This window comes from Pseudophryne corroboree, chromosome 1 (assembly GCF_028390025.1).
Source record: "Pseudophryne corroboree isolate aPseCor3 chromosome 1, aPseCor3.hap2, whole genome shotgun sequence".
NCBI lineage: Eukaryota > Metazoa > Chordata > Amphibia > Anura > Myobatrachidae > Pseudophryne > Pseudophryne corroboree.
Window position 1 is genome coordinate 509,703,731 of NC_086444.1, and position 18,778 is coordinate 509,722,508.

Here is an 18,778-nt window from a genome sequence, read left to right on the forward strand (position 1 = left end):
TTGCACAATTGTTCAAGGGTCGCACCACGGTGGGCCACCCAAGAAGGTCCAACCGACCGAGTAGAATGGGCTTTGATGGTAGCAGGAACCGGACGACCAGCCTGTACATAAGCATGTGCAATCACCATTCTAATCCATCTGGCCAGAGTCTGCTTGGAAGCAGGCCAGCCACGTTTGTGAAAACCAAACAACACGAAAAGAGAATCAGATTTCCTAATGGAGAAAGTTTTTTTCACATAGATACGGAGAGCCCGTACCACATCCAAAGACCGCTCTTTGGTAGACAACTCAGGAGAATTAAAGGCCGGAACCACAATTTCCTGGTTAAGGTGGAAGGAAGACACCAAAAAGTGAATAAAGATAAATTTAGCCAAGCGCTCAGTCACTCCAAATCCACGTGCTGCCAGCAAATTAAGGCTACTCAACCTTAGAGATCAGAAGAACAGAAAATAAAGATATTTTGCAGCGCACATAGACTTGGCAAAAAGATTTTTATTATTACTTTATATATAATTATTTATTATTGCTTGCAAAAATTAAATATATTCTAAAAAATGTTTTCATTCAAAACAACCACCGGCCAGTGTAATTAAATATCTTATTTTTATATTAAAAAGAAAAAGAAAATCAAAACACTTAACACAGCCTATATAAATTTTCACATATACAGATACTAAATTTCATTCAATGTGAACACTTTGTGTCACCCTTGCCTGAAATAATATCTAAAATAGATACAATCGTACATAAAAGCTCAAGCAGAGATTAGTATCACTAAGTTGCTGTAAAATGTATCACTATTGCACTCTGAGGTAAAAGAAAAAGAAAGAGTCTTTCTTCTGAAGCTGATGGTAACAATTCAGCTAAATGGCTGCACACTCTGTTAAGGCACAGGGATTTTTTTCCAGTCCATTTATATCACTGGAAGTCCATTCAGTGTTTAAGAATACTAAAACATCAAAACACTTGGAATTTTCAGCTGGTTAATGTTCCTAATATCCGTGATCAATTTGTTTAGAAAACACAGGATATTGCAGTGATCCGTTTGATATTCAGAGGACCATATGATTAGGTCTAACAATTTAAATTAGTCTGTCTGGCCAGACAGTGTAATTACTCTCACCGCACTTTCCCGTTGATTATATCCACAGGACTCCTCCCGGCTGCTGGTGCTGGTAACCTTAGAATGCAGTCATCTCTGGAGGGTGTAGTCCAAATAAATTGTGGAACGGCTTGGTGGTGAGTGTGTCCACTGGCGATGGTGGGAACGAGTAAATTGTGAGTGTTTTACGCGTTTCTCCGCCTCCCTCCGGGTTCAGCGGCTTCATCAGAAATAAACTCACTGCTCCTCCTTGCTCTTTTTAAACCTCGCGGCTAGATGCCGTGATGACGTTATCCCGTCAATCTAGTTTCTTTATTGCGTGTCAAGTCTCTCTCCGGCTGTGAGCCGCATAGCGATTCCGAGTGCATAGCAACAATTTCAATTATCTATCACACCTGTGTTCATTCCTACAGATCACTATCCTATGAAAGACTTAGACATATTTTTTCTCTGTTAGTAATGCAATATATAGAACAATTTGTTCCATCAAAAAGACATCTCAAACGAGCGCATAGGAGCCCCAATAATGTAAATAATAAATAGACATTTAAATTTAAGGTATTTACTAAAAAATATATATATATATACATATAAACTTAAAAAGCAAGCAATGACTCATTAAAACTTATCCGGAAGACATGTCATCTTTTCCCATAAAATACATATGGATACCCATTCAATGTGTATTAAACCACTAATTGAACCTATACGTCCAATCAGTGAAAGTAATTCAAAATATCAAGTGGCATCATTCTAGGGAGCAGAAACAAATAATACATATTAAAATACGCAGCCAATATATGTGTATGTATATCGCATATATAGACCACTAAAATGGGAAGTGTATTATCCATAAGGATCTCGGACCACAATATTCATAAATCAATATATATCTAATACACATAGCTATCACAAGATTAGATAAATTTAGATGTTATATCATTTATAATACCGAATGCTGATATATATATATATATATATATATATATATATATATAAATTCCATACATATACATATCCAGGAAATATATATAAATATATGTAGAAAAAAACTAAGAAGGAAAATAAGAGGGTATAGGTAAGAGGATGAGGGAGAAGTGGGAGAGAGAAACCACTTTATATAAACCAGAATAAAAAGAACTTAAGGAACACATTCATATATTATTTAACTCAATGGTGTCATTGAGTCCATTTGGCACCATTGAATCTAACTTGAATATCCAGAATGCCTCTCGTCTACATAAACGTCCAAATCTATCGCCCCCTCTATATGTGGTCTTAATATGTTCAATGGCCTGGACTGAAACATTCTTCATCTGATATGAAACATTCTGGATATTCAAGTTAGATTCAATGGTGCCAAATGGACTCAATGACACCATTGAGTTAAATAATATATGAATGTGTTCCTTAAGTTCTTTTTATTCTGGTTTATATAAAGTGGTTTCTCTCTCCCACTTCTCCCTCATCCTCTTACCTATACCCTCTTATTTTCCTTCTTAGTTTTTTTCTACATATATTTATATATATTTCCTGGATATGTATATGTATGGAATTTATATATATATATATCAGCATTCGGTATTATAAATGATATAACATCTAAATTTATCTAATCTTGTGATAGCTATGTGTATTAGATATATATTGATTTATGAATATTGTGGTCCGAGATCCTTATGGATAATACACTTCCCATTTTAGTGGTCTATATATGCGATATACATACACATATATTGGCTGCGTATTTTAATATGTATTATTTGTTTCTGCTCCCTAGAATGATGCCACTTGATATTTTGAATTACTTTCACTGATTGGACGTATAGGTTCAATTAGTGGTTTAATACACATTGAATGGGTATCCATATGTATTTTATGGGAAAAGATGACATGTCTTCCGGATAAGTTTTAATGAGTCATTGCTTGCTTTTTAAGTTTATATGTATATATATATATTTTTTAGTAAATACCTTAAATTTAAATGTCTATTTATTATTTACATTATTGGGGCTCCTATGCGCTCGTTTGAGATGTCTTTTTGATGGAACAAATTGTTCTATATATTGCATTACTAACAGAGAAAAAATATGTCTAAGTCTTTCATAGGATAGTGATCTGTAGGAATGAACACAGGTGTGATAGATAATTGAAATTGTTGCTATGCACTCGGAATCGCTATGCGGCTCACAGCCGGAGAGAGACTTGACACGCAATAAAGAAACTAGATTGACGGGATAACGTCATCACGGCATCTAGCCGCGAGGTTTAAAAAGAGCAAGGAGGAGCAGTGAGTTTATTTCTGATGAAGCCGCTGAACCCGGAGGGAGGCGGAGAAACGCGTAAAACACTCACAATTTACTCGTTCCCACCATCGCCAGTGGACACACTCACCACCAAGCCGTTCCACAATTTATTTGGACTACACCCTCCAGAGATGACTGCATTCTAAGGTTACCAGCACCAGCAGCCGGGAGGAGTCCTGTGGATATAATCAACGGGAAAGTGCGGTGAGAGTAATTACACTGTCTGGCCAGACAGACTAATTTAAATTGTTAGACCTAATCATATGGTCCTCTGAATATCAAACGGATCACTGCAATATCCTGTGTTTTCTAAACAAATTGATCACGGATATTAGGAACATTAACCAGCTGAAAATTCCAAGTGTTTTGATGTTTTAGTATTCTTAAACACTGAATGGACTTCCAGTGATATAAATGGACTGGAAAAAAATCCCTGTGCCTTAACAGAGTGTGCAGCCATTTAGCTGAATTGTTACCATCAGCTTCAGAAGAAAGACTCTTTCTTTTTCTTTTACCTCAGAGTGCAATAGTGATACATTTTACAGCAACTTAGTGATACTAATCTCTGCTTGAGCTTTTATGTACGATTGTATCTATTTTAGATATTATTTCAGGCAAGGGTGACACAAAGTGTTCACATTGAATGAAATTTAGTATCTGTATATGTGAAAATTTATATAGGCTGTGTTAAGTGTTTTGATTTTCTTTTTCTTTTTAATATAAAAATAAGATATTTAATTACACTGGCCGGTGGTTGTTTTGAATGAAAACATTTTTTAGAATATATTTAATTTTTGCAAGCAATAATAAATAATTATATAGGAAGGAAGACACCACCTGGGGTAAATAACCTGTCCGTGTTCTCAGAACTGCCCGGTCACGGTGAAAAATCAAATAGGGAGACTTACAGGATAAGGCACCCAAGTCCGAGACCCTTCTAGTTGAAGCAATAGCCAGTAAGAATAACACCTTAAGAGAAAGCCACTTAAGGTCAGCAGAGGTAAGAGGCTCAAACGGAGACTCTTGTAAGGCCTACAAAACCACCGACAGATCCCAAGGGGCCACAGGTGGCACATAAGGATGCTGAATACGCAACACATCCTGAGTGAATGTATGGACATCAGGTAGGGTAGCAATCTTTCTCTGAAACCAAACTGACAAGGCAGAGATGTGAACCTTGAGGGAGGCCAGACGCAGGCCTAAGTCCAGGCCTTGTTGTAGAAAGGCCAACAGTTTGGCCGTACTAAACTTGAAAACGTCATGACGCACACCAAGTAAAGTAAGCATTCCAGACCCTATGGTAAATCCGAGCAGATGCCGGCTTACAAGCCTTCAACATAGTTTGAACGACCGCCTAAGAAAAAACCCTTGGCCCTCAGGACAGAAGCTTCAAGAGCCATACCGTCAAAGCCAGACGGGCAAAATCCTGGTAAACACAAGGGCCCTGAACGAGGAGGCCTGGCCGTTGTGGAAGTAGAAGGGGACGATCCAACGAGAAGCCCTGTAGATCGGAGAACCAGTGCCGCCTGGGCCACGCTGGAGCGACCAGAAGTAGGTTTCCTCCTTCTTGCATGAACTTCCGTATTACTCTGGGTAGGAGTGACACTGGAGGAAACACATACGGCAGCTCAAAGTTCCATGGAATTGCCAGAGCGTCCACGAACGCAGCTTGAAGATCCCTTGTCCTTGCTCCGAAGACCAGAACCTTGTGATTGTGTCGAGACGCCATCAGATCCACATGTATAAGGCCCCACGAGAAGTTGAAACACCTCCGGATGGAGGCTCCACTCTCCGGTGTGTACGTCCTGACGACTGAGATAGTCCGCTTCCCAGTTCAGAACGCCCGGAATGAACACTGCGGATATGGCCGGCAGATGGCGTTCTGTCCACTGAAGAATTTGTGATACTTCTCTCATTGCCATGCGGTTTCGGGTGCCGCCCTGATGATTGTTGTATGCCACCGTGGTGGCGTTGTCCGACTGCACTTGAACAGGTCTGTTCTGTATCAGATGCTGGGCCATTGTCAACGCATTGAACACTGCCCGCAATTCCAGAATGTTTATCGGGAGTAGTGACTTCTCCTCGGTCCACCGACCCTGGAGAGAGTGTTGTTCCAACACCGTGCCCCAACCTCCAACCTCTCAGACTGGCATCCGTCGTCAGCAGGACCCAGTTGGATATCCAGAAGGGACGTCCCCTGCTCAATCGTTGGTCCTGAAGCCACCAGCTCAGTGACAGGCGGACCTCCGGAGACAAGGAAATCATGTGAGATCTGATCCGGTGAAGCAGGCCGTCCCACTTGGACATAATCAGCTTCTGCAGAGGGCGAGAATGGAGTTGAGCATACTCCACCATGTCGAAAGCCGACACCATGAGACCTAGCACTTGCATTGCCGAATGAATCGACACTTGCGGACGAGATAGGATGCATCGAATCCTGTCCTGAAGTTTCAGGACTCTCTCCTGAGAAAGGAACAACCGCTGGTTGTGTCCAATATCGCTCCCAGGTGTACCATGCTATGAGCAGGAACCAGGGAGGATTTCTTACAGTTGATCAGCCACCCGTGCGCTTTCATGCACTGGACCGTCAGATCGAGATGACACAGGAGAAGATCTGGGGAATTCGCCAGGATCAACAAATCGTCCAAATACGGTAGGATCCTGACTCCTTGACGGCGGAGTGTAGCCGTCATGACCGCCATAACTTTGGTGAAAACTCTGGGAGCCGTTGTCAAACCAAAGGGTAACGCCCGAAATTGGTAATGAAGGATGCCCACCGCAAACCTCAGGTACTGCTGATGAGACCCCGCAATAGGAATATGCAGGTAGGCATACTGTATGTCCAGGGAGACCATATAGTCCCCAGGCTCCAAGGCCAGAACAATAGAGCGAAGAGTTTCCATACGAAACTTGGAGACCCGCACATGCTTGTTAAAGGACTTCAGATTGAGAATGGGCAGCGAGGACCCGTTCGGTTTCGGGACCAGGAACAGCGGTGAATAGTACCCCTTGCCTCTCTGAGCTAGAGGCACCTGTACCATCACTCCTGTGGTCAGTAGGGAGTGTACTACCGAGTGCAAAGTGTTTGCTTTTGCCGGATCCAGAGGCACATCTGTCAGGCAAAATCAATGAGGGGGACGATTCTTGAAGGGTATGGCGTAACCTTGAGTGACGACTTCCCTCTGAAGTGGTCATCAACCATTTCTGGGCAAAACATAGAAGTCGGTCCCCCACTCTGGGATCATGCGGCAAGCTTGTCAGTTTTGGAAGCAGGCTGATGGACAGCCCAGGCATGCTTTGGTCTGGGCTTTGCAGGTCTGGAAGCAGGAGCTTGCTTCGGATACGCCTGACCTTTTGCTTTACCTGGAGGACGAAAGGGCAGAGGGAAAGTACTTTTAGCCTTGTGTGTGGAAGGAGCTGTACTAGGTAGGCAAGCTGTTTTAGCAGTAGCCAAAGAGAATGTCTCCCTTGAAAGGAAGCACCTCCAGGGTTTTCTTGGAATCCATATCCACCGACCAGGATCTCAACCAAAGGATACGTATGGCCAAGACGGACGTAGTAGCAGCCTTAGCCGCCAGCACTGGAAGCCGCCTTCTTAAGGTACAGAGAAGCCGTGGTAATATATGAGAGACATTGTCGGGCATGATCAGATGTGTTGGAATGCAGTTCCGCCTCAAGCTCCTGAGGCCATGCCTCAGCAGCTTCTGCAGCCCATGTTGCTGCAATGTTTGGTCTATGCACAGCCCCTGTTAGGGTGTCTTTTAAACAACCCTCCACACGTCTATCCGTCGGTTCCTTCAGAGAGGTGACGGTAGTTACTGGCAGAGCAGAGAAAACTACCATGCGCGCCACATGAGAATCTACAGGCGGAGGAGTTTCCCAATTTTTACATATCTCCGCAGAGAGAGGATAGCGAGCCAACAGTCTCTTATTTGGTGTGAATTTTCCCCCAGGATTTTCCCAGGATTCCTGACGTATGTCAACCAGGTGTTCAGAATGAGGTAAAACTTGTTTAACTACCTTCTTACGTTTAAACATATCCGGCTTTTTAGAGACAGCCTCAGGCTCAGGATCATCAGACACCTGAAGAATTAGCCTAATTCCCTCAATCAAATCCGGGACATCCACCAATGATTTCCCTTCCCCATCAGAAACATCTGATTCAGTGCCTGTGGGGTCAGTATATGCACCATCCTCCTCAGAGGACGTGTCTGGGATAGCAGTGGATTGGGAGGAGGTACTGGCCCATTTAGAAGACGACTTAGTCTTAGGCGGGCGAGAGTGACACTTAGATTTAGACAATGACCGGTTCAAATGCTGTAACTGAGTGGAGATTTAATCTGCCCATGGCGGATTAATAGCAGGGACCATAAACTGTTGCATTGGCACAGGTGGTCCCACAGGGGGTGCCAATTTAGTTACAAGTGTGTTTCACAGCGTGGAAAAGGTAGCCCAAGGTGGGTCCTGTGATGCCCCTGGTGCTGCGGACCCACTGGGGGTAAGGAACCCCCTGAAACTGAACTCTCAGCTGCCATATTCTCCTCCATCACGTCTGCAGAATCACCAAAACGCAATGTGGGAGAAACCCCAGCTCCGTTGCCACGTGTAGCCAACATACTAATGTGCACAAAATCGGGCAACCTGGTACAAGTCTTAGCAGCGATATACCTAGCAAGAACTCCCAGTGAAGTGTGACTATGACAGCACAACCGGGAGTTCAAGAGATACATAGGGTGACTATAAATCACAAGTAAAAATACACAGAAAGTATATCTTGTGAAACAAAGCCTTTATTATACAGAAAAACCTGATACACTTAGCCCCCTCCGGCATAGAAATATAGGAGCAGCATGCTGAGTGAAATACTCATAAGGCAGCCACGCAGCAGCAACATCCACACACACATATATAGTCACAAGAGTACCATGCAGAAATTATGTACCATAAAACTGCACTGGACTAGCAATACAAAGTAATAGTATGGCTATATGTGTCAACAATAGATATAACAAAACACAGTAGATACTGGATGTATATCACAGGGTGTTTGTACCACACAACCCTAAATGTATGCACTCTTTCTTAACTAACACTGTCCCAGTGACAGGTAGAATACTTCAATGTCCTAGAATATACACAGCACTGGCGATCAGGTGGCTTTACAGAGGAGGATTTGGCCCAGCAGTCCCAGGAACAGCTCAGCTCTGTCTGTGATGGCTGCTGACAGGGAGTGAGGGAGAGAAATGCAGCTCCAGGACGGGAACATTTGCAGAAATGGCGCCCTGGGGCTGGGGGAGGGGCTACAGGTCAGGCCTGCTCCCCATGCTGGCATCCCCACCGGGCGCTGCGGGCCTTGAAAAACGGGGTTATTTAGAGTAAAAAACCCCAGACTTGTGCCCTGTTAATGTCCCTGGTGACTAGTGGAGCGGCTGCCCAGTAACAGTGTCCACACCATCGCGCGCGCGGTCGGCCTCCCACGGCCGCGCCGGATCACGGTAAAGTGTGGCCAAAGGGCCCCCTTACCTCCCCCGTTTCTCCGGCACCGCAATGCAGGACGACAGTGGTGTGTGTGTGACTGACGCTGGAAGGAACCTGAGCCTCCGCTGCAATGACCCGGCAACCAGGGCGCGGGAGTATACAGCGGCGCTGGTGGTGATGGAGCTGCAGTCAGAAAAGTCTGAAACTTTACACACTGCAGCCCTGAAGTCTTGTTAGAAGAATTCTTCGGTCTTTTTTTTTTTTTTTAAGAAAAGCTATCAACAGGCTGCCAAAGGCAGCCCTCCTGTTAAGTGCCTGCTTACTGCATGGCTCCAACTTACAAACTGAGCTCCTGTGCAAGGAGGCGGGGTTATAGGAGGCGGTGCTGTGCATCTTGGGAACAGTCAAAAGCTTTGAGCCTGTTGGTGCCTCGGATCAAGATCCTACTCTACACCCCGATGTTAATCCTTGTGGAGCCCAGTGTACCCCGCAGCAGAGAACTACATTTCACTGTGATTTAGAGGTCTATTTACAAAGCAGTGGACTTTCAAATCCCGCTATCTTACCCTTTCCCTATCCCCAGCACTGCCCCAGTATTGTCTGACTCTAACCCACTACATGCACCTAGTACTGCCCAAGCTGCTATCTACCCCTATCCCCAGTACTGCCCCAGTAGATACCACCTTCCTACCCCCGCAATTGCCCTAGTACTGCCTACCCCTAACCCCCTTCTTACTCCAGCTGCTGCCTATCCTTATCCCTTCTCTACCCCAACTGTTGCATGCCCATATCCCCCTTTACCCCAACTGCTACCTGCTCACATAACTTCCCACACTGCAGCCTGCCCTTACTTCCTCCCTACCGCTAGTACTGTCTGCCCTTAACCCCAAGTGCTCCAAGCCTCAACCCCCAGCTCTACGCCAACAGCGGACTGTCTCAATGCCCAGCTCTATCCTAACTGCTGCCTGTCACCAGCATTGCCCATAAAGCATAAGATGTGATGTAACCCAAAAACAGTGAAGTAGGACCCCAATGTTTTAAAGTGAGGGGTCCCTGGGACGCACATATTATTTTGCTCAGTGCGATCAATACATACTTTTATGTGTATCCCAATGCAATATGTACTTGAATTGTTTGTATTACTGAACAGAAAATTGCTAGCATATTGTTTATAACTTATGTGCAAATGGATATATTTTCTTCTGTAACTTCATAATGTTTTATTTTGTCATGCTTCAATAAAAGTAAATAAAAAATGAAATAGTAAATAATAGGATTTTGGTAAATCCTTTATTTGTAGTCCGTAGAGGATGCTGGGGTCCACATTAGTACCATGGGGAATAGACGGGTCCACCAGGAGCCATTGGCACTTTAAGAGTTTGAGAGTGTGGGCTGGCTCCTCCCTCTATGCCCCTCCTACCAGACTCAGTCTAGAAACTGTGCCCGAGGAGACGGACATCTTCGAGAGAAGGATTTAACACAGATAGTGGCGAGATTCAAACCAGCTCACACATACAAGGCACATCAAGCGAACTTAGCTTGATAACTCAGCAACCGCTGAAATCGTACTTACCAAGTAACAATGCAGTACTTAACTAAAACCAACATCCTCTACGGACTACGAGAAAAGGATTTACCGGTAGGTAAGCAAAATCCTATTTTCGCTTACGTCCTAGAGGATGCTGGGGTCAACATTAGTACCATGGGGATGTACCAAAGCTCCCAGAACGGGAGGAAGAGCGCGGAGGCTCCTGCAGAACTGATTGACTGAACTTCAGATCATCAGAGGTCAAAGTATCGAACTTGTAGAACTTAGCAAACGTGTTCGACCCAGACCAAGTTGCTGCTCGGCAAAGATGTAACGCCGAGACACCCCGGGCAGCCGCCCAGGAAGACCCCACCTTACGAGTAGAGTGGGCCTTGACAGATGTAGGACACGGCAAGTCTGCCGTAGAATGTGCATGCTGGATCGTGAACCTGATCCAGCAGAGATGGTCTGCTTAGTAGCAGGACACCCAATTTTCTTGGGATCACACAGGACAAACAGAGTCCGATTTCCTGTGACGAGCAGTCCTATTCACATATATTTTCAGAGCCCTTACAACATCCAAGGACTTTGATGAAATTGAGGAGTCAGTAGCCACTGGCACCACAATAGGTTGGTTGATATGAATGCCGACAACCTTCAAAAGAAACTGCTGACGTGTCCGGAGTTCAGCTCTATCTTCGTGGAAGATCAAGTATGGGCTTTTACAGGACAAAGCCCCCAACTCCGACACACGTCTAGCAGAAGCTAAAGCCAACAAAGTGACCGCTTTCCATGTAAGAAATTTGACTTCAACCTCCTGTAGAGGCTCGAACCAGTCCGACTGGAGGAACTGCAACACCACGTTAAGGTCCCAAGGCACCGCAGGCGGTACAAAGGGAGGCTGGATGTGCAGAACCCCCTTCAAAAAGGTCTGAATATCAGGGGTAATTCCAAGTTGATCGCAGCAGGAAATTTTTTTAGCAGATGGGCAAAACCATGTGCACTCCAGGGGGGGCAGATATAACATGTGCAGAGAGAGTTAGATTTGGGTGTGGTGAGTTCAATCTGCAATCTAAATTGCAGTGTAAAAATAAAGCAGCCAGTATTTACCCTGCACAGAAACAAAATAACCCACCCAAATCTAACTCTCTCTGCACGTTATATCTGCTCCCCCTGCAGTGCACATGGTTTTGCCCAACTGCTAAAAAATTTCCTGCTGCGATCAACTTGGAATTACCCCCATCAGGGAGGGTAGCCAATTGTTTTTGGAAGAAAACGGATAGTGCCAAAATCTGGACCTTCACAGATCCCAACTTAAGGCCCATATCCACACCAGCTTGTAAGAGGAGAAAACGTCCCAGTTGAAACTCCACCGCAAGAAATATATTTTTTCCAAATTTGATGGTAATGTTTAGACGTTACTCCTTTCCTAGCTTGCATCAGGGTAGGAATAACCTTGTTCGGAATGCCCTTCCGAGCTAGTATCAGGCGTTCAACCTCCATGCCATCAAACGTAGCCGCGGTAAGTCTTGATAAGCGAACGGCCCCTGCTGCAGCAGATCCTCCCGAAGAGGAAGAGGCCTCGGCTCTTCTTGCAGTAGATCCAGAAGATTCGCGTACCAAGCCCTTCTTGGCCAGTCTGGAGCAATGAAGATCGCTTGAACCTTTGTTCTCCTTATGAGCTTTAGAACTCTTGGAATGAGTAGAAGTGGAGGAAACACATACACCGACTGGAACACCCACGGAGTCAACTAGGGCATTCACCGCCACTGCTTGCGGGTCCCTCAACCTGGAATAATACCACTGAAGCTTCTTGTTGAGACGAGAGGCCATCATGTCGATCTGGGGTACGCCCCAAAGATGTTACCTCCTTGAACACCTTCGGATGGAGAGCCCTGGATGGAGATTGTGTCTGCTGAGGAAGTCCGCTTCCCAGTTGTCTACTCCCAGAATGAAAATTGCTGACAGCGCCAACGTGTGCTTTTCTGCCCAGAGGATGATTTTTGTTACCTCTGCTATTGCAGCTCTGCTCTTCGTTCCGCCCTGTCGGTTTATGTAAGCCACTGTTGTCACACTGTCCGACTGCACTTGAATGGCCCGATTTCTCAGAAGATGGGCCGCTTGGAGGAGACCGTTGTAGACGGCTCTTAGTTCCAGAATGTTTATCGGCAGGCCGGATTCCAGGCTTGACCACCTTCCTTGGAAGGTTTCCCTTTGAGTGACTGCGCCCCAGCCCCGGAGACTTGATTCCGTGGTTAGAAGGATCCAGTCCTGAATCCCGAACCTGAAGCCCTCCAGAAGGTGAGATAATTGCAGCCACCAGAGGAGTGAAATCCTGGCCATTGGCAACAGAGGAATTCTCTGGTGCATGTGTAGATGGGATCCCGACCACTTGTCTAGGAGATCCACTTGGAAGGACCGAGCGTGAAACCTCCCGTACTGCAGAGCCTCGTACGAGGCCACCATCTTCCCCAGAAGGCGAATGCACTGATGAATTGACACCCGGGCTGGCTTCAAGACATCCCAGACCATCGTTTGAATCACCAACGCCTTTTCCACTGGGAGAAACACCCTCTGCACTTCCGTGTCGAGAATCATTCCCAGAAAGGACAATCTTCTGGTGTGTAGCAAATGTGACTTTGGAAGATTCAGGATCCAACCATTTTTTTCTGAGAAGCTGAGTCGTGAGTGTTATGGACCGTAACAGTTTCTCCTTTATCAGCAGATCGTCCAGATACGGAATTATGTTCACCCCCTGTCTGCGGAGGAGAATCATAATTTCCGCCATCACCATGGTGAACACACTTGGTGCTGTGAAAAGACCGAATAGGAGAGCCTGGAACTGACAGTCCAACAGTGCAAATCGCAGATAAGCCTGATGCGGCAGCCAAATCAGAATGAAGAGGTATGCATCCTTGATCTCCAGGGATACTAGGAATTCGCCCTCCTCCAGACCTGATATCACCGCCCTTAGGGACTCCATTTTGAACTTAAACTCCCTCAGTAAGGGGTTTAGTGATTTTAAGTCCAGAATGGGCTTGACTGAACCATCCCGTTCCGGTACCACGAAAAGGTTCAAATAGTAACCTTTGTTCTGCATGTGTGGTGGTACTGGCAAAATAACCTGTGCCTCCACCAACTTCTGGACGGCTTCTTGCAGGACAGTCCCGTCTGCCAGCAGAGCTGGCAAGCCTGATCTGAAAAATCGGTGAGGAGGGAGATTTTGAAATTCCAGCTTGTACCCCTGGGACACTATATCTTGCACCCAGGGGTCCAGGCCGGAGGACACCCAGACACGACTGAAATGAGTCTCGCTCCAACCGGCCCCACCTCCGGGGCATGCAGTCCACCATCATGCGGCGGACTTTGGTGTACCTGAAGCAAATTTCTGTTCCTGGGAACCTGCGGCCACAGGTTTCTTGAACTTGGGCCGAGCTCCCCGAAAGAAGGTGTTGGATGGCTTTGCCTTTCTGGGCTTGTTAGACCGAAAGGACTGTGGTGTAACTGAAGAAAAGGGTTTCTTTGGAGCAGGTGTAGCTGAGGGAAGGAAGGGTGACTTACCAGCCGTAGCCGTGGAAATCCACGCATCTAACGCTTCCCCAGAGAGCCTGACCTGTGTAGGGTAGGGTCTCCACACTTCTCCTGGATTCCGCGTCGGAAGACCACTGGCGCAACCACAGCCCTCGACGAGCTGATACTGACATGGAGGAAATCCCCACAGCCATGGAACCCAGGTCCTTCATGGATTCTACAGGAAACCCTGCCGAATCCTGAATGTTACGTAAAAACAATTCAACATCACATTTCTCCATAGTATCCAAATCCTCAAGTAGCGTGCCTGACCACTTTACTATAGCATTGGCAATCCAAGCACTGGCAATAGTGGGACGTAGTGTTGCCCCAGAAGCCGTGTACATGGATTTGAGCGTATTATCAATTTTACGATCAGCCGCCTCTTTCAAGGCGGTAGATCCTGGAACAGGTAAAACAAACTTTTTTGAGAGTCTGGATACTGACGCGTCAACAATAAGCGGGTTTTCCCATTTTTTCCAATCCTCTACCGGGAAAGGAAACGCTACAAGAACTCTTTTAGGCATCTGGAATTTTTTATCCCGGTTTTCCCAAGCCTTTTCAAATATTGCATTTAATTCCTTTGACGCAGGGAAGGTTAGCGAGGCTTTCTTATTTTCAGTGAAGTAAGCCTCCTCAACCTGCTCGGGTGTTGTATCCGCAATATTTAACACATCCCTAATAGCCTCTATCATCAACTGCACCCCTTTTGCAAGTGATGCATCCCCCCGCAACACATCCCTGTCACCGTCTGTAGTATCAGAGTCGGTATCATCCTGCATGATATGAGCAAGAGCACAGTTATGGGAATATACATCTGGGAGCCCTGATGTACCAGAACTGGGCCAGACTGCCATAGAGTTCTGTAAAGCCTGAGTTGCAGATTCATTTTGTGCAACCCTATTAGAAATCTGAGAAATCATATATTTGATAGAGGATAACAACTCAGGCTCCCTTGCTGGAATCTGTGCTAAACCAGTGCACTCCTGATTACATGGAATGGGATCATCTTGAGAGGACATATCCTCTGCAGCATATGACACAGAGTCCCTGGAATAGTTTAATGGAGCCACAGACACTCCACACACACACAGGGGAGGGCAGACAGAGTTTCACCCCCAAGAAAGGCAAGAGAGACACAGAGATTGGAGCCAACCCACACACAGCGCTTTCAATATAAAGGGAGACCCCCTATTAGCGCTGACTGTGCACCTTGACAGGTTACACAGTCATTTTGCAGCCTCCCCCCCTTCTACAACCCCCTGGTACCGTGATAGATAGCTGGAGATGCTGTGGAGGGACTTGCTCTTCACTGTCAGCGCTGTGCAGGCAGGAAAATGGCGCTGAAACGCTGCTGGGTCCGCTCTGGGGAGAAGCTCCGCACCCAAAATAACACTGTCTTCCCGCTCTTCACAGGATTATACTGGCCTAAGGATGATGCTGGCTGAGTTCTGGGGACCCCGACAGGCTGCGTGACCAGTGTAGGGTATAGGCGCTGGCTCAGGGCGCCCCACTATGTACCGCTGAGCCTCCGGAGCGCAGTTAATACTGCGATCCTACCCTGATGCCGCCATCTTCACACCGGCCTCTCGCTTGCTAGGGGCGTCGGTGACTCACTCGCCACAATCTTCAGCTCTGCAAGGGGGTGGCGGCATGCTGCTGGGGTGAGCGATCCCCTGCGGCGGGGAACGTTCTATCCCCTCTGGAGCTCAGTGTCCAGTCAGCGGAGACAGTGGCTCATACCCTGCAGGGCGGACACTGATCCCTTCCTCAGTCCCTTGATGCAGGGAGGCTGTAGCCAGCAGCCTCCCTGTAAAATAATAAACTCTAAAACTAAACTTTACTAAGGAAACTCCGGAGAGCTCCCCTAGCTGTGACCGGCTCCTCCGGGCACATTTTCTAAACTGAGTCTGGTAGGAGGGGCATAGAGGGAGGAGCCAGGCCACACTCTTAACTCTTAAAGTGCCAATGGCTCCTGGTGGACCCATCTATACCCCATGGTACTAATGTGGACCCCCGCATCCTCTAGGACGTAAGATAAATTGTAAACAAGGAATCCCATACCCAAATATTCTGAAATACGGAATTTTTTGAGTGAGAGTTGAGATAGTGAAACCTTTGTTTACTGATGGCTCAATGTACACAAACTTTGTTTAATACAAAAAAGTTATTAAAAATATTGGCTAAAATGACCTTCAGGCTATGTGCATAAGGTGTATATGAAACATAAACGCATTCTGTGCTTAGACTTGGGTCCCATCGCCATGATATCTCATTATGTTATGCAATTATTCCAGAATACAGAAAAATCCGATATCCAAAATACTGCTGATCCCAAGCATTTTGGATAAGGGAGACTCAACCTGTATTTGAAATTAATATGGTTTTCAAACGAGGCTCTGAATTAGGATGTGACAGTCATTGGTGGTCATTCCGAGTTGTTCGCCTGTTGCCGATTTTTGCTATGCTGCGATTTGCTGCTAAATGCGCATGCGCATGGTACGCAGCACGCATGCGCTTAGTTATTTAACTAAAAACGTAGCAGTTTTGCTGTTATTCGTGCGGCGCTTTTCAGTCGCACTGCTGAACGGTGAGTGATTAACAGGAAAGGGGCGTTTCTGGGTGGAAACTGAGCGTTTTCCAGGAGTGTGCTAAAAAACGCAGGCGTGTCAGGCTAAAACGCAGGAGTGGCTGGGGAAACGGAGGAGTGGCTGGCCGTACGCAGGGCTTGTTTGTGACGTCAAACCAGGAACTAAACGGACTGAGCTGATCGCAATCTAGGAGTAGGTCTGGAGCTACTCAGAAACTGCAGGAAATTATTTAGTAGCAGTTCTGCTAATCTTTCGTTCGCTATTCTGCTATGCTAAGATACACTCCCAGAGGGCGGCGGCCTAGCGTTTGCAATGCTGCTAAAAGTAGCTAGCGAGCGAACAACTTGGAATGAGGGCCATTGTCCAGTGTAAATGATACAAAAATAAACTGCTTTTTTTTAAAATACCAACTTAAATGACAATGAGGAACATACACTTTACCTCTTTCAAAAACATTTCCATATCCTCTTGACATTCAAAAACAAAGGCCTTCATGTCATTCATGGAAATGTGATTTTCCACATATTTGGCATGCTGATTGTTTTTCACATTAACCTGTAGAAAGCAAATGGATATAATTTTTAGAACTGATAAGCAATAGCAAAGTAAACACAAATCCCTTGAATATATATGTATTCTGAATGATGGTGATGGCAAAACAATAGAATAGAGCATTTAAACACTTCGTGCAGCAGCACAACTTATTAGGATGTTGTGATGGTACGTGGTTAATATACCACCTGTCAGGATCCCGGCGTTTAGGATCCCAACAGCGGCTTAATTTCGGCAGTCGGAATCCCGACTGCAGCCCCGTAATCCCACTCAGGTGGTGAGTCTACACCACCACCCGAGTGGGAATATAATCTGTGGTGAGCGAAGCTCGCCACCGGCCCATTGCGTGGCAAGCCCTCAAGGGGACACCTGCTGTACTGGCTGACGGGATACCAACAGCCGATGTATCGTATGTATCCCGTTATGACAACTCAGTCATTACAAATGCTCAGTTATATGCTAATGTGGTTAATGAGGGCTTTCTAATCATGTAGTGGCACAGATGTCTTATAATATTTGTATTGTAATAAAGTAGAGATCTACAGTATACATGAGACCATAGTGTCTACGGGAGAGAGCAGCCAGGTCGGCTCAACAGGCGGGCCGGGGAGCGCTGTGACGTAAGGAGGTTGTGGGCCGGAGGCGGAGCAAGGCCGGGGCGGGGTTACGGTGATACATCCTTTAAGCCACGCCCCCGCTCTGTAATGCCGTGATCACCGGCATTACACTGTAGGGGGCGTGGCTATGATGATGCGATTCAGCAAGAATCGCGTCATCGACTGCCCGGACTTTACACACAAAGTGGACGGACGGGCAGGTGGGACCCCTCAAATCAGGAGACTTGCCTGCTCTTCCGGAGGGTCGGGAGGGTCACCCGATTTTCGGGAGCCTCCCGGCCATTCCGGGAGAGTAGGCAAGTATGTAGTGTGTGGACAGTTATTAACAAATGCAAAAACTGGATCTAACATATAAAACCTAAATAAACACAAATTCTATTAAAACATCTGTTTCATTTAAAGGTGAAAATCAGCTTGATATAATAAAAGGTGCAATGCTTATGATTCAGGTATTACTAGCTGGAGGAGTCGATAAACAAGCAGACCATAAGAAGCAGCTTCAACAAACAGTGCTTCAGGTAGTCATCACAATTGCATCTCATTGTCTCCTAAAACTTACACTATGCCAATATTTCATAATATATAAAAATAAGATTTTACTTACCGATAAATCTATTTCTCGTAGTCCGTAGTGGATGCTGGGGACTCCGTCAGGACCATGGGGATAGCGGCTCCGCAGGAGACAGGGCACAAAAATAAAGCTTTAGGATCAGGTGGTGTGCACTGGCTCCTCCCCCTATGACCCTCCTCCAAGCCTCAGTTAGGATACTGTGCCCGGACGAGCGTACACAATAAGGAAGGATATTGAATCCCGGGTAAGACTCATACCAGCCACACCAATCACACCGTACAACTTGTGATCTGAACCCAGTTAACAGTATGACAAACGTAGGAGCCTCTGAACAGACGGCTCACAACAATAACAACCCGATTTTTTTGTAACAATAACTATGTACAAGTATTGCAGACAATCCGCACTTGGGATGGGCGCCCAGCATCCACTACGGACTACGAGAAATAGATTTATCGGTAAG

At 46.0% G+C, this 18,778-nt stretch overlaps 1 protein-coding gene across 1 annotated transcript in view; it reads right to left on the reverse strand.

Moving 5' to 3' along the window:
- Positions 1–18,778, reverse strand: part of SMC5 (structural maintenance of chromosomes 5) — a 403,478-nt gene that overhangs the window by 176,283 nt on the left and 208,417 nt on the right. The window contains exon 11 of the mRNA XM_063913893.1: positions 17,017–17,130. Within this exon, the coding sequence (XP_063769963.1) occupies positions 17,017–17,130 (114 nt within the window). The remainder of the gene's footprint in view (positions 1–17,016; positions 17,131–18,778) is intronic.